At 69.4% G+C, this 27,278-nt stretch overlaps 2 protein-coding genes across 2 annotated transcripts; one reads left to right on the top strand and one right to left on the bottom strand.

The window, feature by feature from the left end:
• Nucleotides 1-979: 979 nt before the first annotated feature.
• Nucleotides 980-20,490, bottom strand: Arhgef16 (Rho guanine nucleotide exchange factor 16). The gene is made up of 15 exons (XM_048350100.1): nucleotides 20,447-20,490; nucleotides 14,373-14,970; nucleotides 10,564-10,609; nucleotides 9,637-9,806; nucleotides 8,473-8,529; nucleotides 7,607-7,767; nucleotides 5,434-5,586; nucleotides 5,051-5,180; nucleotides 4,526-4,600; nucleotides 4,168-4,260; nucleotides 3,798-3,949; nucleotides 3,325-3,513; nucleotides 1,790-1,863; nucleotides 1,383-1,484; nucleotides 980-1,126 (listed from the first exon to the last, which is right to left on the bottom strand). The coding sequence occupies exons 2-15, from the start codon at nucleotides 14,949-14,951 to the stop codon at nucleotides 987-989; spliced, it is 2,121 nt and encodes a 706-aa protein (XP_048206057.1). The 5' UTR covers nucleotides 14,952-14,970; nucleotides 20,447-20,490; the 3' UTR covers nucleotides 980-986.
• LOC125354429 (basic salivary proline-rich protein 1-like) lies at nucleotides 15,231-20,974 on the top strand. The gene is made up of 5 exons (XM_048350004.1): nucleotides 15,231-15,559; nucleotides 16,947-17,208; nucleotides 18,746-18,906; nucleotides 19,458-20,506; nucleotides 20,964-20,974. The coding sequence occupies exons 1-5, from the start codon at nucleotides 15,231-15,233 to the stop codon at nucleotides 20,972-20,974; spliced, it is 1,812 nt and encodes a 603-aa protein (XP_048205961.1).
• The last annotated feature ends 6,304 nt before the right edge of the window (nucleotides 20,975-27,278 follow it).

Here is a 27,278-nt window from a genome sequence, read left to right as displayed (position 1 = left end):
GGCGGGTGGCCCTTCCCGCCCCGTCCTGAGGCAGCCCGGGAGGGGGGAGGGAGGCGCCGGGGGCCCCATGGGCTCAGGACAGACTCCGGCATGGGCTGGGTGCCCACCCCCTCGCGCACCGCCCAGTCCCCAGAGGCGGGGCGCACTCCCAGCCGCCCCGGGGCCATCCCAGAGAGGCCCCTGCGGGTCCCCCGGCTGGACCCCATGGCCACGCCTGCCCCCGGCCGGCGCAGAGCTGGGGGAGAGCTGGGGCAGCACGGGCTGAGGTGTGCAGGTCCCAACCGCGCCCCTGGGGCTGACACTGGGGCTGACACTGGGCTCTCACCGGGACTTCAGAGTTGTGCAAATCTAAACTTTAATGTCATCTGCCACGTCACCCTCGGGGGTCAGCCTCTGCCTGCGGGCTCCTGCGGGGGCATCTCCACAGGGGGCGCCCCGGGGCTCCTGCGGGGGCATCTCCACAGGGGGCGCCCCGGGGCTCCTGCGGGGGCATCTCCACAGGGGGCGCCCCGGGGCTCCTGCAGGGGCATCTCCACAGGGGGCGCCCCGGGGCTCCTGCGGGGGCATCTCCACACGGGGTGCCCCGGGGCTCTGCGGGGGCATCTCCATCTCCACACGGGGTGCCCCGGGGCTCTGCGGGGGCATCTCCATCTCCACAGGGGCGCCCCAGGGCTCTGCGGGGGCATCTCCATCTCCACACGGGGCACCCTGGGCCTCGGGGGCAGGAGGGCTTGGTCCCCACCGGCGACCGCGGTCCTTTGTCCTCGGCAGCGAGGGTGGCGGCGCCCTGGCCGCGAGGCCGGGTCCGTGCGGAGCGGGCGGCTCTGGGGCCGGGGCCTGCGTCGGGGCGGCCGCCTGTGCCGCGAGAGCCGCCCTGTTCCCCGGAGGCAGGGCCGCCTCCGCCCGTGGAGGGCACGGGCCCCGCGGGAGCGCCGGGGCCAGGCGGGGCCCCGGGCCGTCCGGGGCCGCCGGTGTGTCGGGCGCGGCTACACGTCGGTCTCCAGCCGCAGGCGCTCCATCCGGCGCACGTTGTCCTCCACCGCCAGGCGGCTGGTGATGCTCCGCGCCACGCCGTCGGGGAACCAGCCCGCCTCTCCGTCGCGGAGCCGCTCTCCGTACAGCCACCCTGCGCGGGGCAGAGGCCGCCGGGGGCGGCGGGGCGGTGAGGGGCGGCGAGGGGGCGGCGGGGACGGCTCTGCCCCGCCCAGCCTCACCCCGACCCTGGGCGGGCGGGGCCCCCGGCGCGCGGGCCGCCCTCCAGCTTAGCAAGGCGACGGGGGCGCTCACGCGCTTCCCCCGGCACGGCGGCACCCGGGCAGGGCCACGGCGCTCGCCCCCGCCCCGCCTTCACCCCTGCCCCCCCCCCCCGCCCCCGCACGCACCGTCCTCCTCCTGCAGGATCAGGACCACGTCGGCCTGCTGCAGCGTGATCTCATCCGCCTGCTTGGCGAAGTAGGCCTTGGTGATCTCCACCTGGGGCAGCTCTGGGGGGCGGGGGGCAGGCGTCCGTGACAAGCGGGGACCGGCACCCCCGCAGACCCCCCGCCCCCAGCACAGGGCCGGGCAGAGCTCCAGCTGGGCGGGCTGAGAGGCCCCCCCTGCTCTGCTCTGCGGCCTCAGTTTCCCCTCGCCGTAGGGTCCAGAGAATCCCCCCTCAGAGCGGTGTGGACACGGGCCTCAGCCAGAGCACGCGGCCCCTGGGGCGGGCAGGAGTGCGGTCGGGGACTGGAAGCTGCCCCCCCCCTCGGGCCAGGCCCACCCCAGAACGGCACGCCCGCCGCACACCCACCTCCCTTGTTGTCCAGGCCCCGCCACTGCCTCTCCTTGTAGGTGAGCGCGGTGATCCAGCGGGCGCGGTCGCTCCTGGGGGGCGGGGGGGGGGAGGGTCGAGGGCGTGAGCCGAGCCCCAGCCCGGGGCCAGGCCCCTCCGCGCCCGGGCCCTCGCTCCCCTGCGCCGCCCTGCGGTGCTGGTCCTCGGCGGGGCTTCCCGACCTTGGAGACTCTGCATGGCTGTGCCCGGGAGAGCACAACCTGGGGGAGCACCGCCCTGGAGAGCACTGCCCGGAGAGCACCGCCTGGGGGAGCACCGCCCTGGAGAGCACTGCCCGGGGGAGCACCGGCCGGAGAGCACCGCCCGGAGAGCACTGCCCAGGGGAGCACCGCCCGGAGAGCACTGCCCGGGGGAGCAACGCCCTGGAGAGCACTGCCCGGAGAGCACTGCTCAGAGAGCACCGCCCGGGGGAGCACTGCCCGGAGAGCACTGCCCGGGGGAGCACCGCCCTGGAGAGCACTGCCCGGAGAGCCCTGCCCGGAGAGCACCGCCCGGGGGAGCACTGCCCGGAGAGCACTGCCCGGGACAGCACTGCCCGGAGAGCACTGCCCGGAGAGCCCTGCCCGGAGAGCACTGCCCGGGGGAGCACCGCCCGGGAGAGCACCGCCCAGAGAGCACCGCCCGGGGGAGCACCGCCCTGGAGAGCACTGCCCGGAGAGCACCGCCTGGGGGAGCACCGCCCTGGAGAGCACTGCCCGGGGGAGCACCGGCCGGAGAGCACTACCTGGGGGAGCACCGCCCGGGGGAGCCCTGCCTGGGACAGCACCGCCCTGGAGAGCACCGCCCGGAGAGCACCGCCCGGAGAGCACTGCCTGGGGGAGCACTGCCCTGGAGAGTACCGCCCGGAGAGCACCGCCCGGAGAGCCCTGCCTGGGGGAGCACCGCCCTGGAGAGCACCGCCCTGGGGAGCACTACCTGGGGGAGCACCGCCCTGGAGAGCACCGCCCGGGAGAGCACAACCTGGGGGGAGCCTCGCCCGGGGGAGCACCTCCCGGGAGAGCACCGCCCGGAGAGCACCGCCCGGAGAGCACCGCCCTGGAGAGCACCGCCCGGGGGAGCACCGCCCTGGGGAGCACCGCCCAGAGAGCACCGCCCGGGGAGCACCGCCCTGGAGAGCACTGCCCTGGAGAGCACTGCCTGGGGGAGCACCGCCCTGGAGAGCACTGCCCGGGGGAGCACCACCCTGGAGAGCACCGCCCGGGGGAGCACCGCCCTGGAGAGCACCACCCTGCACTGGCCGGGGGAGCAAGCCCTGCCTGGGGGAGCACCGCCCTGGAGAGCACCGCCCTGGAGAGCACTGCCTGGCTTGCTGCTCTGTTCCTCTCCTCCTCTGAATGCCACCCAGTAATGATGAGGTCTCTCCACGCCCCACCCCTGCCTCACCCTCCCGATCACGGGACAGCTCAGTGGTTCCTCCTCAGCATCCCCCCCCAACACACAGGCCCCGAGGCGTGCGGTGGGCGCCCCTCCCCGGGAGCCGCCGCCCCTCTTACGCGGAGTCGGAGGACAGCAGGATCTGCTCCTGGCGGCCCTCGCTGTTCCGCAGCAGGGTCAGCCGGAAGGGGTGCGGCACGGAGGAGCCCCGGCTGCCTCCGCCGGGCAGAGTCGGCTCCGAGGGCTCCACCTTCCGGACCTGGACGTGCTCCAGCTGGGCGTAGTCCTGGACCAGGTAGCTGTCCTCGCTGCGGGGACGTGAGGCGCGTCGGTGGGGTCTCCCTCAGAGGGGCTCCCCGACGGGCCCGGAGCCCAGGGGCAGAGGCCTCGAGCCCCCGAGGGCTTCTGGAGGGCCCTGTGGGGGACCCGGGGCCGCAGAAGGCTGCGTGGCACAGGGCCGCGCGGTCGGACACGCCTCCGCCCTCCTGCCCTCCGTCCCCCCCCCCCGCCCAGCACCCACCTCTTCTTCTTGGTGATGACCAGGCACGCCTCCGCCCTCCTGCCCTCCGTCCCCCCCCCCCCCAGCACCCACCTCTTCTTCTTGGTGATGACCAGGACGTCACTGAACAGGAACAGGTAGCAGGTGGGCCGGCTGGCGATCTTCCTGAAAAGCCCGGCTTCCTCCACCAGGACCAGCTCCCCGCGCTTCAGCAGCCAGCGCGAGGCGGAGATGAGCGGCAGGGACTGTGGGGGGGGGGGGGCGTGTGGGTGAGCCGCCTGGCAGGGGGGGCCCGGCTCCCCACGCGGGCATCCGGGGGGTGCTAGACGTGCCCCAGGCGCCAGCCCCCGCTGGGCTCAGAGGCCCGCCCGACACCCGGGCCTCCACCTGGGGGGGTGGAACACGGGAGGGGAACAGGCCGCCCCCTGCCCGCTCCCCGCGGGCCCCGCCCGAGGGCGCCCACCTTGACCTTGCCGAAGTCCAGCTGTGTGTGCAGCGTGTACATCTGCTCCGTGCGCTCCATGCGGTGGGCCCCCTCGTTGCACTCCTTCACCAGCTGCGGGGGCGGGCGGGCGTGAGCAGGGCCAGGCTGGCCTTGGGGGGCTGCCTGCCCTCCGGCGCCCCGCCGGCTCCGGCCCGTGTCTCGGTCAGGGCCCTGGGAAGCTCCGCGTGGATAATCCACGAGCCTCCCAGGCCCGCTTCTGCCGTCAGGTGGGTGGGGGAAGAGCTGAGGATTGGGGCAGCACAGACGTGGGGTGGGGAGGAAATGGGGGGTAGTCTGGGCAGAGTGGGGTGTTCCCTGCCGTGCCCGACTCCCTCACCTTGCTGATGGCCTTCAGTGCCCGGCTGGCAGCCTTGTACCTTTCGGGGTGACCCTGAGTCTTGATGCAGAGCGTCTGGGGAAGACACACGCAGTGAGGGCCCCCCTGCCATGCAGCTGGGGCGGGGGCCCCCCACCCCGAGAGCCGGGCAGGGGCTCCCCACCAACTCTAAACCTTGGGTAGGGGCTGTCGGACAAGGGGTGGCCCCGGAGGACTCCTGCTGGGTCTCACCAGAGGCCCCTGTGGTCTCTGCACCCCCGGGCCTTTGCCACGCTAAGCCAGATTTGAGGGGAGCGGGACCTGGCACCCCCACATCCCCGCCGCTGCCCATCCGGGCCATCTTCTCCTGCTGGAGGACGGCCAGGGCAGAACCGGCGGGCCCAGCGCTACAGCTCTAGGGGCTGAGGCTCCTCGACGGGCTGCAGGCGCTGGGCTGAGTGCACCCCGGTCAGAGGGGTAGCGCCGGGCCGGGAGAGGGGGGACTGGACGGGGGTGGGGGGGCGTCCTCGGCCGGGCAGGACTCACGTCGGTCAGGAGGGGCAGCCGGGTGACCCTCTGCATGGGGAGGATGAGGAAGGAGATCATGGGGAGGCCCCCGCACGCGGGCCGCTTCTCTATCTCCCGCAGGACCTCGCGGAAGGCGGCGTTGCTGGTCCTGCAGCGGAAGGCACGCTGTCACGCCGCCCCTCCCTCCCCGCGGCGGGGGCGGGGCCCGGCGGGAGAGGCTGCGGGGGCCGCACGCACGAGGGTGCGGGGCCGGCGGGAGCCGCACGCACGAGGGGGCGGGGCCGGCGGGAGGGGCTGCGGGGGCCGCACGCACGAGGGGGCGGGGCCGGCGGGAGGGGCTGCGGGGGCCGCACGCACGAGGGGGCGGGGCCGGCGGGAGGGGCTGCGGGGGCCGCACGCACGAGAGCCTCTGCAGGGTGCGCTGCTGGTACACCTCGTTGGCGCAGTAGGCGACGTAGGGGTGGAAGTGGCGCTCCGCGTGCTCCTCCAGGATGTCGCTGATGTCCTCCACGCACACCTGCGCCTTGTGCCGCTGCTCCAGCGCCTCGAAGAACCTGGGGCACAGGGCGGGCGCGGGGCGGACCTCGAGCTGAACGGGAGCCCACGGACGGACGGATGGACGGACGGACGCAGGCCGGGCGCCGCCGCGTGCCGCACTCCCCCCGCGTGCCGCGAGCCACGGCCGCTCCCGCGATCACACAGCGCGCAGACCCAGCCGCGCTCTCCCCGGCCGGACGTCCAGGGCAGACGGGCAGTTCCCAGGCTCCGGGCACCGGGGGGAGGGTGAGGGGGGCCTCCCGCGGCTCACAGGACGAGGCGGGGGCGGGGGACACGTCTCTCCAGAGACACAGGCCCGGCCAGCTCCCCAACCCGCCCTTCGGACGCAGGGCTGACCGGGCTTCAGCCTGCGGAGGCCGGAAGCACACAGAGCCCGCTCCACAAAGGGGCCAGGCCGGGGAGGCCGGCGCTGGGGGCAGATCTCCACTCCGCCACCACCGCGCTGGGGGCGGGTGGGGCAGATCTCCACTCCGCCACCACCGAGTCGGGGGTGGGGAGTTCCTGACACCGGAGCTCTGCGGGAAGCCCCGGCCCCAGGAGCGACAGTCCCCGGCCCTGCCCTCGGTGTCCCGGGCTTCCGGGGGGGATGGGGAGTGCCCGCGGGCAGCAGATGCGGTGGACCTGACACGGGCGGGGCTGCCACGTCCCCGAGCCCCGCCTCCAGGCCTGAGCGCCAGGGCCCGCCCATCTCCCTCCACTCAGGCTCGGGAATTAGACGGAGAGGCTTGTACAGTCACACACGCACACACACACGTACGTGATCAGCCATGCTCACGGACACATGCACACACAACATACTGGCACAAGCACGCACACGAGACGTACGGGCCTGCACACATGCACACTACACGAACAGGCTCGCAGGCATGCACAGACATACCGCACAAGCAGGCCGGGCACCAAGATGTGTACGCACACGAGGCATGCATCCATGTGCCTGCACGCAGCGAGCACCCACGCACACCAGCCTACATACACGTACACGTGCACACACGGGACACAACGCATATACACACGCAGAAGCGCGGGCACGCACGTGCAGCACACACGTACACACACGCCTACCCCTGCCTGCTGGCCCTCAGCCACACCGGTGACCCCTCCTCCGCCTCCAGGCCCTGCAACCAGAGCTCAGCGCAGCCACCAGACGCCACTGCGCAGAACATGAACCTGGGCTGAAACCTGAGGTGGCTCCCCGGCCAGGGCAGCGCCCCGTGGGCGGGGCCTGGGGCGTCGTGGGCAGCGCCCCGTGGGTGGGGCCTGGGGCGTCGTGGGCAGCGCCCCGTGGGTGGGGCCTGGGGCGTCGTGGGCAGCGCCCCGTGGGCGGGGCCTGGGGCGTCGTGGGCTGAGCCCTGTGGGCGGGGCCTGGTGTGTCGTGGGCTGTGCCCCGTGGGTGGGGCCTGGGGCGTCGTGGCCTGCGCCCCATGGGCGGGGCCTGGTATGTCATGGGCTGTGCCCCGTGGGTGGGGCCTGGGGCGTCGTGGGCAGCACCCTGTGGGCGGGGCCTGGGGCGTCGTGGGCAGCGCCCCGTTGGCGGGGCCTGGGGCATCGTGGGCTGCACCCTGTGGGCGGGGCCTGGGGCGTCGTGGGCGGCGCCTTGTGGGCGGGGACTGGGGCGTCGTGGGCAGCGCCCTGTGGGCGGGGCCTGGGGCGTCGTGGGCGGCGCCTTGTGGGCGGGGACTGGGACGTCGTGGGCAGCGCCCTGTGGGCGGGGCCTGGGGCGTCACTAGGCCCCTGGTGCAATGAACGCCTGCACCGTGGAGAATGGACGCTCACTGGCGCAGCGGGGCTGTGCCCTGTGGAGGTCGCTCTGCCCCTCCCGCGTGCCCAGCCCGTCACCCAGGCCGGCTCTTGGGGGCGGTCACCTGCCGTCCGTCCCCTGCGAGGCTGCCCCTCACTGTCCCCTGCAGGGACACAGCCCAGGTCTCCCGGGAGCCAGGCGAGGCCACCAAGTGCTGTCTGGAGGGTGGGCTGCGCGGCCCAGGCGCCCTGCCTTTGGGGGGGGGGGCCTCGCACCTCTGGCTGGCGGCCAGCACGTCCAGGATGTTGGAGAAGAGGTGGTGGTACTCGGTCTGCGTCATGGCCGCCCGCAGCTCTCGGGACTGCAGGAACTCGGCCTCCAGGATGCTCAGGCTGTGCAGGTAGGAGTACTCGGAGGTGAGAATCTCAAACATGGCCTGTGGCGAGAGCAGGCTGGTGAGCGGCTCCACCCCGGCAACCGCCAACGTGTGCCCGGGGCAGAGGAACTCAGGAGCGGCATGCGCCCCGGGAGGCAGGAAGGTGGGGGCTGGGGAGGTCAGGGACCCCGGACAGCCCGCCCAGCGCGGGAGCTGAGCCCCCGGGAGGACAGGGACCCCGGACAGCCCGCCCAGCGCGGGAGCTGAGCCCCCGGGAGGGCAGGGACCCCGGGACCCCGGGATAGCCCGCCCAGCGCGGGAGCTGAGCCCCTGCGGAGGTCAGGGACCCCGGACAGCCCGCCCAGCGCGGGAGCTGAGCCCCCGGGAGGTCAGGGACCCCGGACAGCCCGCCCAGCGCGGGAGCTGAGCCCCCGGGAGGACAGGGACCCCGGACAGCCCGCCCAGCGCGGGAGCTGAGCCCCCGGGAGGGCAGGGACCCCGGACAGCCCGCCCAGCGCGGGAGCTGAGCCCCCGGGAGGGCAGGGACCCCGGACAGCCCGCCCAGCGCGGGAGCTGAGCCCCTGGGGAGGTCAGGGACCCCGGACAGCCCGCCCAGCGCGGGAGCTGAGCCAACCCTCCCTGGCTTCTCCGGCTCAGCCACCTGTGGGCTGCAAGCATCTGGTGTTGACTGCAGAGGGGTGGGGACCCCCATCCTGGCCGACTGGGGTTCGTGCAAGGCTCTGGGGCCCCGTCCGGAGCCCTTACCTCCTGCCGCTTGCGCTCCTCCGTGGACAGAGTGTCCAGCACGCCCGACTCCACCACCTGAGGGCGCAGGCACCGGGCTGGGGGTTACGGCTGCACTTTCCAGAAATGAGCCCCACCTCCCCGTGGACCTGAGCCGGGGTGGGGACAAAGCCGCCCTCGCCCCGACACCCGCGGGGGCCTGTGTGGCCTCAGAGCCGGCCGGTCCTCGCTCGGAACCCCCAGAGAGCTGGGCCAGCCCGGGAGGCGGGACAGGGGTCTAAAGCAACATTCCAGGTGGGCGGGGATCTTGTTCCCCAAATCTGCCCTGGTGGGGGGCCTGGAGCCCACGCGGGGAGAGGGCCGGGCAGGGGCGCATTCAGCAGCAGCCCCGGGGGAGGGACAGTGACACGGGGCCGGCGCTCTCGGCCCTGGGGGCCACGGCCCACAGGCGGCCGTGCTCGGGGTGCAGTTCCTACGAGCTGTGGCCGGCCTCGTCCCTGCGGAGGCCAGGCCGCGCAGCCCCAAGGCCGTCGGGTTTCTCTTCTCCTCCCCACTAGGCGAGAGGCGGCTGGCCATGGCGCCGGGCCAGGCCAGGGTCTGATAGCGGGCACTGTCCGGGGAGCACGGTGCTCTGGGCCCCCCCCCCAGACTGGGAGGGCGAGCGCACACACCGATCTGCTCCCCACAGACAGGACACGCGTGGGCCCGCACTCCCCCCCTCGCTGTGTGTGCCACCGTAGCCGCGGCCCAGGGGGGTCCCTTATCCCACAGGGGGACGGTCAGGGAGGGACGCCGTGGTCCTGGCCGCCACGGCCCGTGCCCTCCGCCGAGCCCTGCAGCTGCACAGGCTCCTCCCTTCTCAGACATGAGGGGGTGCGGGGCCTGCCCCGGCATGTGGCTCACCGTGGAAGCCAACGCTTGTCCCTGGCTCCCCGCCCCCAGGCCGCCCCCTCCGCTAAACACTCCTCCTCCTCCAGACCCTTGAGCCCGTTCCCGGCGGAGGGCCCTGTGTGAGCCGGGATGATGGCCGGACAGTCATGTCCCCGACGGCCCTCTCTTCCAACGACCCCCTCCCCAGGGGCCCGGCCAGCTCCGCGGCGGGCACAGCTCGGGGACGGGACGGGGGGGGGGGGCCGCAGCGGGGCAGGGCGGCCCGGCCCGCCGCCTCCTCCTCCGCCCGCCTACCTCCGGGAGCTGGCTCCAGGTGACCTGCGCGGGCCGGTAGCTCTTGACCACGATGGCGGTGTCCGCTCGGCGGGCTCCCTCGGGGCTCGGGGGCTCATCCAGCACGTCGTCATCCGACTCATGGCTGGTGTTGAGGCCCCGCTCCCGGATCTCCTGGTAGAAGCGGGGGTCTGGAGGGAGGAGCGGCGTCATTCTGGGGGCCGAGTCCCACGGGAGGCCTCCTACGGCCCCTGGCAGCACCGGGCACTGCAGGGACCCCAGGGCGGTGCCTCCCCCCTTCCCGTGGCAGCCCGGTGACGAATGTGGCACCTCCAGGCCAGGGCTGAGCTGGCCAATCAGAGCCACGCAGGGCCGTGGCTGGCTGGCCTGGGAGGGGCTGAGGAGGCTCTGAAGGCCAGGCTTGGGGGGGGGGGTGCTGGGTGCCACCTTGTGAGCCGGGGCCCGGCTGCGGTGGGCTCCTCCCCGCCCAGGGTGCCTCTGAGCCCCTGAGGCGGCCTCGGAGACTCGCTGAGACCATCCAGGAGTCCTCCACCCTCGCGGCCTCTAGGAGCTGGGAGGAGCCAGCCCCGTTCCTGCCAGAGCCCCGTCTCGCGGCCCATCTCAGCCCAGGTCGCGTGGGGCACCCGAGCCCGACTCCCTCCTGGGCCTGGCGCCTCCACCTGGCCAGCATGGGAGCAGCGCCCATTGCTTCTTCCCCAGCCCCCAGAAGGGCCTGGAAGACTCGCGTGGACAGTGGCGTGGGACCTGCACCTCTGGGTGCTCACGGGTGGCCCACCCCTGGGGTCACACAGGAAGGGGCGCAAGGGAACATTCTAGACCTACTAGTGACATCCACCTGGCCACTGGGACCTCAGCCCCCAGGACCCTGTGGAGTACCCCCCGGCCTCCCGGCCTCGAGCCCCACCCGGCAGCCGCAGGCGCCCTTACCATCCTTGAAGGAGCCCTTCTGTGCACGCTTCCGTCCCAGAGTCCTCTGCAGACAGAGACGCGGACCGTCAGTGCGGGCGGGGGGCCCCGGGACCCCCCGAGAGCTGCGCAAGGCCGTGACCGAGGGGAAGGAGCTGGGCTGGGCGCACGGGGGGCCTCGCTCGGGACTGCCCGGCAGAGGCGAGGGCCGGAGCGGGCAGAGAGGGGGACGGAGGCAGGGCAGACCCGGGTGGGCTGCCTGGCGGAGGAGGAGGGGACCTGGGGACCCCGAGAGTTACTTGGGGAGAAGCCAGGGCAGGGAGAGGAACAAGCTGGGTGGTGGGGTAGGACGTGGCCCGGCTGACCTCTGCCTGGCCTCTGTCACTGGTCAGGCACTGCAGGAGGTGGAGGAGGGCCGGCAGAGGCGGCGAGGGGGCAGAGCTTTGGGGAGGGGAGGGATTGCCCCCCCCCCCCGCCTAGCTGCTCACCAAGACTGGAGGAGTGCCTGAGCTCCGGGGGACCCCCCCCCCCGCGCCCAGCGGCCCACCCCAAGTCCGCCACTTGGCCAGAAGACGAGGAGCCCTCGTTCCAGGAAGGCAGAGGCTGGTTTCTGATTTCTCGGAACCAGTCGGGGCCTGAAAACTGCCCTTGCGGGTTGGGGAAGTGAGGCACTCCCAGCCGCGCCTGGCCCCGCGCCCTCTGCACCTGGGCGCCCGGGCCGCGAGGGGCCGCTTCCCCGGGCCCCCACCGTCTCCCGCTGGACCCCGGCGCCCCCGCCGCGTGCCCTCTGTCCCGGGGCTCCCCGAGGACGGAAGCCGTTCCTCAGGGCGAGGCACGCGTGCTGGGGCTCCCGAAAGGCGTGGCGCTGGGGTCGCCCGGCAGCCAATGGGGGAGAGACCTGGAGGTCTGGCTGGCCCCCATGGGCAGTTGGTGCCACTGTAGCATCTGGGGTGTAGGGACCCACCGTGGGGGTACCCCTAGTTCTGGGGGCCCGGGCATCTCAGGGAGGCAGAGATAGCACTGGGGTCGTAGGCCCCATCTTGGCCTCCGGTGGAAGCCCACGGCCTGGCGAGGTTGCCCACGTTCACAGGCGGACTCAGCTCCCCCCAAGGCTGAGGCTGGGGCTCTGGGCCTGGGCCCAGGAGAAGTGAACAGGCCTTTCCCGTGGGCTCTGGGCCCAGGAGAAGTGAACAGGCCTTTCCTGTGGGCTCTGGGCCCGGGCCCAGGAGAAGTGAACAGGCCTTTCCCGTGGACTTTGGGCCCAGGGAGAAGTGAACAGGCCTTTCCCGTGGGCTCTGGGCCCAGGAGAAGTGAACAGGCCTTTCCCGTGGATTCTGGACCCAGGAGAAGTGAACAGGCCTTTCCCGTGGACTTTGGGCCCAGGGAGAAGTGAACAGGCCTTTCCCGTGGGCCTGGGCCCAGGAGAAGTGAACAGGCCTTTCCCGTGGATTCTGGACCCAAGAGAAGTGAACAGGCCTTTCCCGTGGACTCTGGGCCCGGGAGAAGTGAACAGGCCTTTCCCGTGGGCTCTGGGCCCGGGCCCAGGAGAAGTGAACAGGCCTTTCCCGTGGGCTCTGGGCCCAGGCCCAGGAGAAGTGAACAGGCCTTTTCCGTGGACTCTGGGCCCAGGAGAAGTGAACAGGCCTTTCCCGTGGGCTCTGGGCCCAGGAGAAGTGAACAGGCCTTTCCCGTGGGCTCTGGGCCCGGGCCCAGGAGAAGTGAACAGGCCTTTCCCGTGGGCCCTGGGCCCGGGCCCAGGAGAAGTGAACAGGCCTTTCCCGTGGATTCTGGACCCAGGAGAAGTGAACAGGCCTTTCCCGTGGGCTCTGGGCCCGGGAGAAGTGAACAGGCCTTTCCCGTGGGCTCTGGGCCCAGGAGAAGTGAACAGGCCTTTCCCGTGGACTCTGGGCCCAGGAGAAGTGAACCGGCCTTTCCCGTGGATTCTGGACCCAGGAGAAGTGAACAGGCCTTTCCCGTGGACTCTGGGCCCAGGAGAAGTGAACAGGCCTTTCCCGTGGATTCTGGACCCAGGAGAAGAGAACAGGCCTTTCCCGTGGGCTCTGGGCCCAGGAGAAGTGAACAGGCCTTTCCCGTGGATTCTGGACCCAGGAGAAGTGAACAGGCCTTTCCCGTGGGCTCTGGGCCCAGGAGAAGTGAACAGGCCTTTCCCGTGGACTCTGGGCCCAGGAGAAGTGAACAGGCCTTTCCCGTGGGCTCTGGGCCCGGGCCCAGGAGAAGTGAACAGGCCTTTCCCGTGGGCTCTGGGCCCAGGAGAAGTGAACAGGCCTTTCCCGTGGGCTCTGGGCCCGGGCCCAGGAGAAGTGAACAGGCCTTTCCCGTGGGCTCTGGGCCCAGGAGAAGTGAACAGGCCTTTCCCGTGGGCTCTGGGCCCGGGCCCAGGAGAAGTGAACAGGCCTTTTCCGTGGGCTCTGGGCCCGGGCCCAGGAGAAGTGAACAGGCCTTTCCCGTGGACTCTGGGCCCAGGAGAAGTGAACAGGCCTTTCCCGTGGGCTCTGGGCCCAGGAGAAGTGAACAGGCCTTTCCCGTGGGCTCTGGGCCCGGGCCCAGGAGAAGTGAACAGGCCTTTCCCGTGGGCCCTGGGCCCGGGCCCAGGAGAAGTGAACAGGCCTTTCCCGTGGATTCTGGACCCAGGAGAAGTGAACAGGCCTTTCCCGTGGGCTCTGGGCCCGGGAGAAGTGAACAGGCCTTTCCCGTGGGCTCTGGGCCCAGGAGAAGTGAACAGGCCTTTCCCGTGGACTCTGGACCCAGGAGAAGTGAACAGGCCTTTCCCGTGGGCTCTGGGCCCAGGAGAAGTGAACAGGCCTTTCCCGTGGACTCTGGGCCCAGGAGAAGTGAACAGGCCTTTCCCGTGGACTCTGGGCCCAGGAGAAGTGAACAGGCCTTTCCCGTGGGCTCTGGGCCCGGGCCCAGGAGAAGTGAACAGGCCTTTCCCGTGGGCTCTGGGCCCAGGAGAAGTGAACAGGCCTTTCCCGTGGGCTCTGGGCCCGGGCCCAGGAGAAGTGAACAGGCCTTTCCCGTGGGCTCTGGGCCCAGGAGAAGTGAACCGGCCTTTCTCTGTGCTCCTGGGGCTGTGCAGTTGCTTCTCACGTGCACCGCAGGGCCATTGTCAGGCAAACGCCTTGCACGCGGGAAGGCTCGGGAGCTGGACAGGCGGAGGCGGGCGCTCCGGCCCGGTCCTCCCACGGAGCTTGAGCGGTCCAGGCCCTGCTGCGCCCCGCTGCGCCCCGCCCGCCAGGACCAAGCAGGATGGGCGGGGCCCTAAAAACCCTACGGCCCTGTTCTGGAGATGGGACACTGTGCCCAGGGGCACAGCCCTCCTGCTAAGGCCTGGCCCTCAGCGACAGAAAGCAGGTAGCTCAAAGGGTTCCTGGGACATGGGGTGGAAGAGCCCCGAAGGGCCCCTCTGCCCCCCACCCCGCCCCGCCCGGCCGCGATAACACCGGGTAGGGATAAAGGCACAGCCTTGCCAGCCCCAAGGCCCAAGAGAGAAGTCAGGGAAATGGACGGGGGGCACACTCCTCCGGGGCTGGAGGCCGGGGCTCGGTACACTGCCTCTCCGAGGCCCTGTGGGGACCCCCTCGAGCAGACCAAGCCAGGACTGGTCGTGGAGTCCCACAGGGCCGGTCCAGCTCAGACTCAGAGGAGAACTGAGCTCCTCCCCACCCTCGGCCCTCGGCTGGGCTCTGCCGCCCCCTCTGGAGGGGCTGGGGAAGCGTCAGGCTGCCCCCCCTGCGCCCCGCAGCCCCTGCCCGGCCTCTGGTCGGCAGGCTGGCCTCGGGACGGCTCGCTGACACGACGGCTGTCCTCACCTTGTTCTTGGCGGGACAGCGGGCCGGGGTCTGGCCGGACTCCTCGGCGAGAGTCTGGAGCTTGGAGCTGAGCTGGATGGACTCCCCCTTCCCACACGGTGACCCCAGGCCCCTCATGGCCGCCCGGTAGGACTGATTCCTCAGGTTGCGTGTGGGTACCCTCCCGGGGCCCGTGTCCACGTCCATGTCATCCAGGGAGAAGCTGGGTCCCGGGAGGAGCTGCGGGTCCCTCCGGGCGGCCTCCTTGCTGAGCACAGCTGCCCCGAAGCTCTGGTGTCGTGCGGGGGTCTTGGCTCTGCTGGCCACAGCCAGGCTCCTGGGGATGAGCTGCTGGGTGCCCATCTTGAGGGCGGCGGGGCTCTGCGTGCTCAGGATAACGGGCCGCGCCTCCTCGTCCTCTGGGGGCGAGGCCGGGGGCAGGGCGGCCTCGGGCTCCAGGGCGGCCCCGGCCCCGAGGGAGCCCCGGGCCACGGGGAGCCCAGACGCAGGGTTCCCATGGGCGTCGAGCCGCAGCTCGGCGTGGAAGCGGTATTCCAGCAGCTTGTCCTCCAGAGAGCCGTCCGAGTGCCGCTGGGACATGCTGGGTGGCTGGGGGGTCCTGGGGGGCCAGAGGGGAGCGGTCAGAGCGCGCCCCTGAGATGGCACAGCCCCCCGGGGACGTGCGGCGCCCAGCTCCTGCTCAGAGCCCGTCCGAGGGCAGAGGCCGCCGGCTCCCGGGGTTGTGCGCGCCCCTGGCGGCTGCGTGGAGGGGCCCCGGAGCCTGCGGTTCGGCCCGGCCGCGTCCCGTGGCCCCCGGGCGGGGCAGGCAGAGACCGCGGGGTCCCGCAGACCGGGACTAGAGATCCCGCTGGGTTCCCGATGCTCCCGGGTGGCCGCAGGCCTTCTCAAATCTTTACCAGCACCCAGGTGAGGACGACCCGTTTCCCCGAATCGGGTGACGGCGCCCGATGGTCCAGTCGGGGGGAGCTGACCGGCTGGAGGCCGGGACCCAGCATCCGGCAGAGGAGAAGCGAACCTAAGCTTAGGCCTAGCTGCTTCTCGCGTCCTCCCGGGCCTGCCATGCTCGTCAGAGCTAACCAGAAACCCAGTAGCCCCGACGGGCAAGGCACACCGCAGCTCCACCCCGGTGCCCTAGTGCGCACCACGGGCACACCAGGGGCACAGCTACCACCACCACCCCCGCGAGGGTGCGCAGAGTGGGCCAGTGCCGCGGCCACACCAGCAACTACGGAGGCCAGGCCGAGCCAAACAGCCTTCCCGGTCACACTGACTGCACCAAGGCCTGAGCAGGATCCCAGCCGGAAACCCCTCCCCCTTCCTAAAAACAAGAACGGGGTGGGGGGGCGTGTGTGCACCACTTAGGAAGTGTAACTGTGACCATGGCGAGAGTGTCCCCAGGACTGAAGTGGGCGTCGGTCTCTCAGACGGGGCCACGGGCACCAAGTGGTAGCCCCCCCGTTCGTGGGGGGCCCCCGCTGGGCACCAGGCCACCCTGGCCTCCTTGTTTTCCTGGGGGAATCTAGGTTCTAGGAAGATTTCCCAGGACTACTCCAGAGGCGACCCGAACTTTGGACCCACGCAGGGCTTCTGGAATGGAGGACTCCAGGCGGCTCCCGGCCCTCTCCCCCACCCCCCCTCCCCCCACCTAGGAATCTCTCTCGGCGAGGCCAGGGTGGGGCTGAGGCAGCCGTGGCCACCCAGGAAGCCCGCTGGCGTCCCTGCCCCTGCCCAGCCCCTACAGCGAGACGGATCTCTCCCGGGACACACAAGGCGCCCTGCTGAAGCTACTGGTCCTGGGAAGGCCCAAGTGGCAGGGGCGGGGGCGGGCTGTCTCAGAGGGAGGGCGCATTCCTGAGGACATTCCATGTCACAGGCTGAGGACAACAGCGGCCACACAGCTGGCCGGCCTCCCTCCCGGACTCCAGCCTGGGGTAGGTCCCGCCGTCCCGGGCCAGGCTGCACGGTCCCAGGGCACACACCACACACCGGCGGAGGTTAGACTCCACTGCTGGGCGCCGAGGGCCAGCCATCTACCTTGGGGAGCCCAGGTGGCACGGGACAGCACGGGCACCCCAGCTCCCCCCACACCAACGTCCGCCAACTTCCTGTGAGCCGGCGCCCCAGGCCCCGCCGGAGGCAGCCCCACCCCGCGGAGGGCAAAGTCTGCTCCTGGGCCCACAGGTGCCCGGGCAGGAACCCGCCGGGTGAGCCGTCGGCCAGGCGTGACCTCCGTCCCCACGGGGCGCCACACCCACGGGCCCGGGCCCCCCGGGAGCCAGCGGGGCGCGCACGGATCGTCACGGGCACGGACAGGCGGTCAGCGGCCCTCCCCGCCCCCAGGCGCCGTCCCTGTGGAGGGCCCGCCCGCCCTTCCCGACCGTCACCCCTGCGGGGCCCTGGGGTGACGATCTCCTCCAGGTGCCCGCGGCTGGTGCCCCTTCCCCGGGGCTCCATCGCCACGCACCCGCGGCCCACGCGCTTGGGAAGCGCTTCCGGCTTCCAGGCGGGCACGCCTCTGGGCGCAGGCCCGGCCCGTGGGCCATCCGGGCCTCCCCCGTCTCTTTCCGCTTCCAGTGTCTCCTTCTCCCCACCCGGAGCCCCGGCTGAAGACGACTTTCTTCTACAGCCAGGAGGCATTCTCCACGTCTTCCGCGCTGCTGGAGGCCTCGCGAGTCCTTCCCACCTCCCTTCCTTGGACGGCGGCGACCGGGGGCCCCTCCACACCCACCCTGGCCGGGGAGGGGGGGAGGGAGGGCTCGGGCCCCTCTCTGCTCATTGGCTGAGCGAGGCGTCGGGTGGAATTCTGCATCTCCTGGCTCTCGATGACCTGGCCCGCGTGAGGCTCAGTGTTATTTCTTGGGTAATTCTTCCCAACGGTTTCCTCCTTCTGGAATGTCTGTTCCTCAGTACTGAAGCCTCTGACACACTCTCCCAGTTTCTTAGCTCGTCATTTAAGCCTCTGACACACTCTCCCAGTTTCTTAGCTCGTCATTTCCGTGCCCTCCACGGAGCCCTCTCCCGCCCCCTCCTGCTTTTGGGTCACAGCGTCCTGTTCTTGCCCTAGGCACGCAGCATCGTGTATGAACTGAGGAGGAAAAGAACTGGTGCTTCTTTGGAACAAGTTTCCTTGGTAGGCCGGCCACTGGGGCTCGGCTCTTGGTGTTAGCCTCGGCCTCAAGGCTCTCCTTAAACACCTGCCGGGGACGGTTAGCCGTCTGCTCCCGTTTCATGCCGGTGGAGGCCGCCCTGGTCCCCGCTCCATCCCACACCCGTCTCGCTGGGACACAGGCAGAGCCAGGCCCAGAGCTGTGTCTCCCTCCATCAACCCCGGCAGACGCTCCCTACTACCCCTGCCTTGACCAGAGCGGGGTCAGCGACCCCCCAGAAGCCGAGGGGCCTCCCAGGTCCCTGAGGGGGCAGTTCCTCTGCAGATACATGGTCTGCGCCTTTGGGGGGCAAGGCCAGTTTCCTGTTCCTACTAACAGGAGCCGAGGGCTGGTGTGGTCTCTGCACTCAGAACTGACCTGCATGAGCAGGGGCAGGCCAGGGCGGCTCCGCTGAGGCCCACAGACCCAGCGGGGGCACCCAGGGGCCGACATCCTGCTGCTTGGGCCCGGGGCGGGCCGGAAGGCCCCCTCCCCAGGATGGCTGCCTTGCTGGGTGAGAGCTGGGCAGGGCCCGTCGCGGGAGGGTGCTGAGCAGCCTTGGCCTTGCATGGCTGGCTGTGTTGTGGGTCAGGCCTGAGGTGGGCAGGCTGCTCCGCACCCAGCTCTTCCCAACAGATGGGCTTCCCAGGCCCCAGCGGGCACCCGTGCCACCCCTCCTGCCCCCTGGAAGCCTGGCTTCCTGGCCAGGGCCTCACTCCGGTCACAGCTGCTCACAGGGACCCCAGTCGCTGCCAGTGTGGTACGCGCTGCCCCTCTGGGGGGCCCCGCCCTGGGCATTTCTGTCCCATCCGAGGGAGCTCTGCCTCTCCATCCCCAGCCCACAATGGCACCCTTGTGCTCCGGTAATTCGGCCTGGGTGAGGCACATCATTTGGGGGCAGGATTTGGCACAGCACACACCAACCGGCTCCACCGGCCAGGGGGCCGGGGGCTCAGCTCGGTGACCTCAACCTGGGTCAGCTCTGCCCAGCAGGGGACAGGGTGGCACCGGCGGTGGTCACCAGTGCTGGCAACTTGTGACATGGACACCTGAAACATTGACAGCACACGGACGGCCCTGCGACACAAAGGCAGCGGACATGGGGGTTCCCGGCACGGGCTCCAAGCCCCTCTCAGGGGCGGTGGGGGAACTCGCCAGGCATGCTCAGCCCTGGACACCTAACACCCCGCCTGCGGCTCTGCTCACGCCTCCCGGGTTCCATTTCAGACGCCTATGGACCCGGACCCCGTTCCGGGCCCGGCTGGCCCTGGCTGTGACCAGCACCCGGACAGGACAGCCAAGCCTGTCCCTGGCAAACCAGTGTCGCCCAGTGCTGCCGCCCCCACTGCCTGTGACCCTCCCCTAACTTCTGCAAAGTCTTCCCTCAGGTGAGGAAGGTCACGTGACTTGCCCGGGCCAGGGGAGAGCCTGGCAAGGTGCCAGGCCCCGTTCTGACCCAGATGACTGTCCCCAAAGCAGGCACTGGGTGAGCAGAGGCCGGGGACTGGCCCACCTCGGGGCGGACGCCGTCACCGCAGCACCGGAGTGCCGCACCGGGACACAGGCCAGAGCTGGAAATGAAACCCCCGGGGCCAGCGGTCAGCCGCGCCCCGCCCAAACACCAGGCCTGCGCTGCGGGGGCTCCGGTCATTCGCCGCCGTTCACCACTGTGCTCCGTTCCCCCCCATCCTGGGGGGAAGGCAGCTGCTCTGTGGGGGGCTCCAGTGAGCTAACGCCCTCAGAACCCCTCTCAGCTGACAGGGTCCCCTCCACGAGGCTGTCCCCCCACCTCTACTCACAGATGACAGAAGCAAGGTGGGAGGCCTAAGTGCTTCCACCAGGCAGCATTTGAACCCAAGGCCACACGCTGAAGCCTCGGCCCCAGGTGGTCTCGGGGAAGGGGGCCACCAGAGCACTGTGGCCCCGGCGCTGGTCCCAGCACATCCGGCAAACGCCAGGCAGGACCCGGGCGAGGACGGCGCCATGAGCACCGCCACACCCCCGCTGCAAGGGGCCAACAGGCGGCGCCACACCAGGAACCGCACGAGGGGGCCGGCGGGGACCTCCCGACCCGCGCCCCTTTCCCACGGGTGGAAACGGGCAGAGTCCGAGACCCGTGTCCACGCCCTGCGGGAAGCCGCAGCTTTGGGAGCAAGCCCGCCCTCTCCGGGCCGCCCCGGGCGGAGGCGTCCCCACCCCCTGCGTCCGGGGCCCCGAGGGCGCGGGCGCGCGGGAGCCGCTCTCCTCTCCTGGGCCCCACAGCCAGCGTCCAGGGCGAAGCAAATCCCCCCGCGGAGCGCGAGGCTCGCTCCCGCCCCGCCGCGCCCCGCTCCAGACCCTGGGGATTCCACAGGAGTCCCCGCGCCCCGCCAAGGCGCCCCGCCAAGGAGCCCCGCGCCCCGCCACGGGCCCCGCACCCCGCCAAGGCGCCCCGCACCCCGCCAAGGCGCCCCGCACCCCGCCAAGGGGCCCCGCGCCCCGCCAAGGCGCCCCGCCAAGGCGCCCCGCCAAGGAGCCCCGCGCCCCGCCACGGGCCCCGCACCCCGCCAAGGCGCCCTGCACCCCGCCAAGGCGCCCCGCACCCCGCCAAGGAGCCCCGCCAAGGAGGCCCGCGCCCCGCCAAGGGGCCCCGCGCCCCGCCAAGGAGCCCCGCGTCCCGCCAAGGCGCCACGCCAAGGAGCCCCGCGCCCCGCCAAGGGGCCCCGCGCCCCGCCACGGGCCCCGCACCCCGCCACGGGCCACGCGCCCCGCCACGGGCCCCGCACCCCGCCAAGGGGCCCCGCGGCGGGGAACCCCCGCGCCGCCGCAGTTTCCCTGGAAGGCGAGGGAGGGGCCGCGGCGGGGACGCCAGGGGCCGGGCCCCGGGCTGCGCACGGTCGTCCCGGGCCCCGCGGCGGCCGCCCTCCCCCGCCCCCGCCCCCGACTCACCGGCCCCCAGGTCCCCCGGCGCCGCAGGGCAGAAGAGCAGCGAAGCGCCCGGCAGCCCAGGCGCGCGGGTCCCGCCGCCGGCCGGCGCCCGCCCTCCCCGCCCTCCCCACTTCCTGTGCGACCGGGGGGCGGGGCGGGGGCGGGGCGGGGCGGGGGCGGGGCCCCAGCCCCGGCAGGTGGACTCCGGGTGGCGCGGGCGGGGCGTCGGCGGGACACCTGTGGAGCCTCGCCTGGCCACGCCTCCCGCGCCCACGTGACCTGCGGCCGGGCGGCCCCTCCCCCCGCCCCCCGTCCCGGCCCCTCCCTCCGCCCCCCCCCACCGCCCTGGCCCTGCCCGGGGCGCCCACGCGGACCCCGTCCAGCCAGCTCCGGCGATGTGACCCGAGCGCACCTGTCGGCGGCTGGAAGGCCCCGCTTCCGGGGCTCCGTGAAGCCCGGCCAGGGCCCCCCGTGCGCCCGCGGTGGCCACTGCATGGAGTGGCCACGCCAACCCCCATCCCCACGCCCCACTTCCCAGAGCAGAGCTGAGGCCCGGAAAGGGGGGCACTGGCCCGGGGCACAGCCTCGGCCGGGCTTCAGGCCTCAGCGTCCCCGGTGCTGGGGAAGGGACTTGGAGCTGCACCAGGGCTGCTGCAGCCCCGAGGGCCACCCAGGTGCCCAGCGACCTGCGGCGACGGGGCGGAAGCGCAGAGAAGGGGGGGCATGGCCTGGTGAGAGCCGCAAAGCCGAGGGCCGGGTGGCCCGGGGCAGCCTAGGGAGCCGTGGGCAGTGTGCGTGTGCCGTGGGTGCCTCCTGCAGCTGGGAGAGGGGAGGGCAGCCCGAATGGAGCCCGTCCCCCGCCTGCCCCCCTTCCCCGGGCGGCTCTGGCCGGGGCTACGTCCCAGCCCAGCCGGTTCCTGTTACTCAGCCCGGCCGCCCCGGCACCGGCGCGGTGGCGGGGCGCTGTCTAGTTAGGAAGCAGAGCCTCCCCTTTCCCGCGCGGACTCTGGGCACGGGCCACTTGGCTAGCATGCTTTGTGGGATCTTGGCATTTTTGGGGGGGTTGGGGGTGACTGTTTGAGGAGGGGGCTGTCTGGCACTCCTCTCCCAGGCCCTCCACGTCTCCCCTGAAGCCCCAGTTCGGGGGGGGGGGTGTAGTGCCCCTGGGGTGCCCCAATCTTGCTGAGAGTTCAGCAGGCACCTGCAGTCACCTAGGGCGGCCCTTTTGCTTCCAGGCAGCTCCTGAGGAAGGCGGCTCGCTGCTGCCTCTCTGAGGCCGTTGTGGGCACTGCACCACCTCCACCAGTGGAGAATCCGGGGCCTCCCGGTAGAGTCCAGGCTCCAGGCCTACACTCCCAGCTTTCCTGTCCCGCCCCCCTTTAGAATGTGACCTGGCCGCACAGGCCTGCAGGTACCGCTCTGCCTCCACGCTGGGCGTGGGGACCTGTCTCGGAAGCCCACAGGAGGCACGGAGGCCTCGAGCCACTCTTGCCCTGGTGCCCTGGGCCACGCGCCAGGCATGGGGCCAGGGCTCGTGCACCACTGTTACCTGTTACCGCGGCCCGTGGTCTGCACTGGGGAACTTTCCCCCCAGGGCCCCGGGCATGGGGGTGGAGATGAGTGCCCGTCACAGGCCGCCGCTGCCCCCATGGGTGCCTGAGCCCCTGTGCACCCACGGAGTTTGCTTGGCATCATTCCTGCTTCTTCTCAGGCTCTAGAGCCTCAGCGCAGCGGGGTCCGACCTGGGCCAGGAGCTGGGGACCACAGCCAGCAAGAATCGGCAGTGCCCTGCCTGCCGCCCTGCCTGTCGCCGCCGCCACAGGCTGTGTTCAGAGGGACGGGCACAGCGCTGTCCTCGGCAGGACCTCAGCTTCGGGCCCCACGGGTGGCCCTGCCCAGCCGGAGGGCAGCTGGGAAAAGGCTCCTGCCGGCCTGGGGGGACCCAGTGGCTCGGGGAGGCCTGGGTGCAGGCTCCTCGGTGTCAGTAAGTGGGGGTGCAGGGCGGGGCGGGGGCTGAGCGGGGGGGGGGACGGGGAGGGGGCTGTGGCACTAGGCTGTGGCCTGTGGACTTGCCGAGCAGGGGCCGGGCCTCAGAGCACTCGTGTCCTCCTTCCTGCACTGTGAACACAAAGGGTCACCAAACAAAGAGAAAGCAAACCCAAACCCAAAGGGACGTTTCCTCCTCTTAAACTCGTCCTGGTGCCAGGCTTCGCGGCAGGAGCTTGGCATGCATTAGCTGGTTCTTTTTTTTTTAAGAATCAAGTAATTTACGTATTTATATTTATTTGCTTATTTGTTTACTTAATCTTGTGCTGATACTGGGGCCTGAACTCAGGGACTTGGCACTGGCCCTTCGTGTTTTCACTGAAGGCTAGCACTCTTACGTCTGGAGGGGCATCTCTGTTTTTACTGGTTCATTGGAGATGATGATAAGAGTCTCACAGACTTTCCTGCCTGGGCTGGCTCTGAACCGTGGTCCTCAGATCTCAGCCTCCTGAGTAGCTAGGATGACAGGCGTGAGCCACCAGTGTCCAGCCTTCTAAAACAACGCCTGTAAGTATGTTCAAGATCTGTTGGTTTTTGGTTTTTTTTTTTTTTGCCAGTCCTAGGCCTTGCACTGTCCCTGGCTTCTTTTTGCTCAAGGCTAGCACTCTGCCACTTGAGCCACAGCGCCACCTCTGGCCATTTTCTATATATGTGGTGCTGGGGAATCGAACCCAGGGCCTCATGTATACGAGGCGAGCACTCTTGCCACTAGGCCATATCCCCAGCCCTCAAGATCTGTTTGAGTTCTAGGGAATTATGAACGGAAGCACCAGCGAGAAGCGTCTACACACCACGGGGCCCCCAGCCCAGTGCGCTGACCGCAGCAGGCGCTGGCCACCGTGGCGGGAGCGCGGAACGGCGCAGCCGCTTGGGAAGGCAGTTGGGCAGTGTGGCTTTCCTTTTATGAAGCCAAGTCTCCTCTGCAGGATCCAGTCCTCGCGATGCCTGACCCCGACCCGAGCCCCCGAGCCCTGCACACCGGCGTCCACAGGCGCTTCGTTTATACCTGCCAAAACTCAGAAACTGCTCAAGAGGCTGAGAAGCCGAGATCTTGGCATCGTGGGAAGGAAAGTCCACGAGACACGTATGGCCAGTTAACCAGCAAAATACCAAAGTGGAGCTATGGCTCAAGCAGTAGAGCACCAACCTTGGGAGAAAAGCTAAGTGACAGCAAGAGGCCCAAGCCCCAGGACCGCCACAAAAATAAAACTAAGACACAACTTAGAAGCAGCCGAGATGCACTCTTGTCCCCACCCAGTGCTAGAAAGCAACGAGCCTCCAGACCAAAGGAAGACAGCAGGGAGCCCAGTGAAGGGCACGGCAGGCTCAGAGACCGTGTGCTGTGTGAGTCCAACTACGAATGTCTGGAAAGGGCAAAACTGGGACTGGAGAGAAGACCAGGGGTTGCCAGGGGCCGTGGGAGGGAGGGAGGGAGGGAGGGAGGGAGGGGCAGCTGGTGCACTGAAGAGTCTCAGGTCACTTCACTGTGTGTGCAAGTCTTAACACGTGTCGGAATCCACGGCCTGCCCACGGGCGCAGAGCTGGTACAGACCACGGGCGATGACACGCCATTCAGTGCCCGTTCAGCCGTCGCCAACGTGTCCCCGGCAGGAGGAGCACTCGGTGGCCCATGGCGGAGCCGTGTAACTTAGGACCAGTGTTCCCGTGGACCTAGATTGGTTCTAGAAAATCAGGGATAAAAGCTCTGGAGCACATGCAACCTGCTGCCAGCCAGGGAGCCGAACAAGGCCCCCCACGGCCCCCACCGCCCGCACAAGGCCCCCCACCGCCCAGAACCTGACTCACGAGCGAGAGGAGCGGCCTGACTTCCGTCCCTGCTTCCAGCTCCTGGCCAGGCCTGACGCACAGCCCATGCACGGGCCGCCCACCTCCGCCCCGGGCCTGCCAGCTGCCTCCAGGGCCCCGGCTGAGAGCCGCCCTTCCCCGGCCGCTCCGACAGCTGCCCCCCCGCCCCCCGCACCCCCACGGAGCCTCTCCGACCCGCGGCCCCTGTGTGTTCGTTCACTCCCACCCTTGTGCACTCCAGGTCTCACCCGTCTAGGGCCGTGGTGACGATGGCTATAGGCACCTTGGTGCACGTGGCTGCAAATTTGCATGCATTGTTGCACCAAGAAGCTCCCGTGGGGTTTGGGGGGGGTCACTGAAATGTGTGTGTTTGTGTGTGTGCTTGTCTGTGTGTTTATACTGGTACTAGGGCTTGAACTTTAAGGCCTGCATATTGTCCCTTAAGCTTTTCCACTGAAGGTTGGTGCTCTACCACTTAAACCACAGCTCCACTTCAGGCCTTTTGCTGGCTGATTGGAGATAAGAGTTTCATGGATGTTTGTGCCATGGACAGGATTACCAATGTGCACCATGGGTGCCCAGCTCTCACTGAAATTCATCTTAATTTGTTTATTGCCAGTCCTTTATTTATTTATTGCCAGTCCTGGGCCTTGGACTCAGGGCCTGAGCACTGTCCATGGCTTCTTTTTGCTCAAGGCTAGCACTCTGCCACTTGAGCCACAGCGCCACTTCTGGCCGTTTTCTATATATGTGGTGCTGGGGAATTGAACCCAGGGCTTCATGTATACGAGGCAAGCACTCTGCCACTAGGCCACATTCCCAGCCCCACCTCTCGCTGAATTTTAAAGGCTGCTCTGCCCACCTCTCTGGCTTCCAGGAGCCTCCTGGTGCCCTGGTTGATCAAGAACCCTGCTCAGGGCAGAGGACGGGCCAGTTCCTTCTCTGGGATATGGGTTGGGTCCCAGCCACTGTCACCAATCAAAAGGTGCTGTTGGCTGGGTCCCTCTTATCACCACAGGACCCCATTCTTCGATGCCTGGACTGCGGGACGTTGCTCAGCGCAGCGTCCCTGCCTGAATTAGATGAGGTGGTGGGAAGGTGCTTTCCTGCCTTTGCCCCAGCCAGGCTGCTGCCTGGGTTTATGGGTGGGGGGTGGGGGGGCCCATGAGTCACCTTCATCACAAGTCACCCCACTCTGGGTCCCCTGACCAGACACAAAGGCCTCCCCGGCCAAATCAGGACGCCCCTTGATTCTCAGAAGATGAGCTGCAGTGAGTAAGTAGCGGGATGTTCTCTCAATAGACCCCCCAAATACTACAAAGAATAAATAGACCCCAAAATACTACAAAAAGCAACCACTAACCCGCTGGGCCCACCGCAAAGCTGGAGGCAAGCGAGGAGGGCGTCTTCCCGCAGAACACAGCTTCCTCTTTGACACGGTTTTTCCCCCTCCTGTTGATCTTTTTTTCCACCCTGTCTCCAAAATGGGGCCTTTCTCCTCCATCTTTTATGTGGGGCCATGGCTGCAGGAAGACAAAGTCCTCTTGTCAGCCCTGTCCTGCCGGCCGCTGCTGTCCTTCCCTCCAGGGTCTCCCCAACAATAGACCCATTATGGGGTGCTCTCTCGGCCCACAGATTTCCCCTCTCCCCTCTGGGCTCGTGAGCGGCCGGGCTGCCAGGCCGAGGGAACGGGGACCGTTTTCACTTGACGGAGCCCAGTGTGGCAGGCTCTGGGAAGGGCTGTTCTGGGGTGTTTCGCACACTGCTGTTTGCCGGGACTCGGAGAGCACGGACGCCCAGCAGTGTTGGGGCTCACACCATCTGTCCTCCAAGAATGCGTATTCCCAGAGAGGGGCCTGTCCAGCCGTGCCGGGCCTGGAGCTCGGGGGCCAGCGCACAGCGCCCCAAACAACTCCAAATAGTCATTAGCCCCCCCCCGCCTCCCCCCCACCCCCCCCCCTAGCCCAGCAAGGCAGAGAAGACAAAAGGGCTCAGCCTGGGGCTCACGGGGCAGCGTCGGGCCGGTGGCGCTGTTACTGTGGGTGAGCGGAGACGAGGGTAGGGTGGCGTGTCACTCCGTGCCCTGGGGCCTTGACGCCCCGACACTTCTAAAGCCACGGGGAGAGGTGGGGCTGTTTTGCTGCAAGCAAATGCAGCGAACCCTCTGCAGGAAATGCGTCATCTTCATGCCCGGAAGGACCTGGGGGTCCTGCGGGGTGGGCGGGCGGGTGGGGCTCAGGCAGCTCGCTGCATCCTGTCCTCCTAGCTACTCGGGAGGCTCAGATCTGGGGACTGCAGTTCAGAGCCAGCCCAGGCAGCGAAGTCCGTCCAATGAACCCTCAGGAAACCCCAAGTGGAGCTGTGGCTCAGGGAGGTAGAGCGCCGGACTTGAGCACAAGCGCGCGGGACTGGCTGTGCCCGGGGCCTGAGCTCACGCCCCACAACCGACTGAAAAAGGAAAGAAAGAAAATGGAATGGCAGGTGCTTGTCCCTGTGGCGATACAAGGGGTGTGTGTGTGTGTGTGTGTGTGTGTGTGTGTGTGTGTACTGACGCCTGGTACCTGGGCCCTTCTGTCGACATTCGTGACCTTGACCTTGGCCAAGCCCTCTCCTCCGGCCCTCCCTGCCCCCCCCGCCCCAACGAAGCTTGTGGGCACAGCGGCTTAGAAAAGCACACAGATTTATTGCATATCAATTTCATGTATAAAGTCATTGTAACATCAGAAAGATTACATTTGGTGTACGGTCCTATTCTACAATATTACCTCAAAATCAGCACCTCCTGGGCTTTATCTGGAAGAGATTTCTCTACACAAGTACATTTGTCTTGATCACAAGCATCAAAATGAAATTTGCAACATTGCTCTTTTGATTAATTTTCTACACGTCCTGTCTTCTCGTCTCTTTATTCTCTCACAGCGATTTCCGCATCCGTCGGGAACCGGGCCCCCGACGGTCAGGGGAGGGGTGGGCTGGGGACTCCCGGCCCCCGCCCGGGCCT

Source organism: Perognathus longimembris, chromosome 7 (assembly GCF_023159225.1).
Source record: "Perognathus longimembris pacificus isolate PPM17 chromosome 7, ASM2315922v1, whole genome shotgun sequence".
NCBI classification, from domain to species: Eukaryota; Metazoa; Chordata; class Mammalia; order Rodentia; family Heteromyidae; genus Perognathus; species Perognathus longimembris.
The sequence above is the reverse complement of the archived record's forward strand: the minus strand, read 5'-3'. Positions and strand labels throughout refer to the sequence as shown.

What these genes read in the sequence shown, in the direction of transcription:
- Arhgef16 (XM_048350100.1), bottom strand. Translation starts at nt 14,951, where the DNA reads ATGTCCCAGCGGCACTCGGACGGCTCTCTGGAGGACAAGCTGCTGGAA. An exon ending in AGGAGCGCAAGCGGCAGGAG is followed by an intron (nt 7,768 to 8,472) that starts GTAAGGGCTCCG and finishes CTCTCGCCACAG; the next exon opens with GCCATGTTTGAGATTCTCAC. An exon ending in CTGCTGTCCTCCGACTCCGC is followed by an intron (nt 1,864 to 3,324) that starts GTAAGAGGGGCG and finishes CCCGCCCCCCAG; the next exon opens with GAGCGACCGCGCCCGCTGGA.
- LOC125354429 (XM_048350004.1), top strand. Translation starts at nt 15,231, where the DNA reads ATGCTCCCGGGTGGCCGCAGGCCTTCTCAAATCTTTACCAGCACCCAG. An exon ending in CCACCACCACCCCCGCGAGG is followed by an intron (nt 15,560 to 16,946) that starts GTGCGCAGAGTG and finishes TTCCGCTTCCAG; the next exon opens with TGTCTCCTTCTCCCCACCCG. An exon ending in CTCTCGATGACCTGGCCCGC is followed by an intron (nt 17,209 to 18,745) that starts GTGAGGCTCAGT and finishes GTTCCATTTCAG; the next exon opens with ACGCCTATGGACCCGGACCC.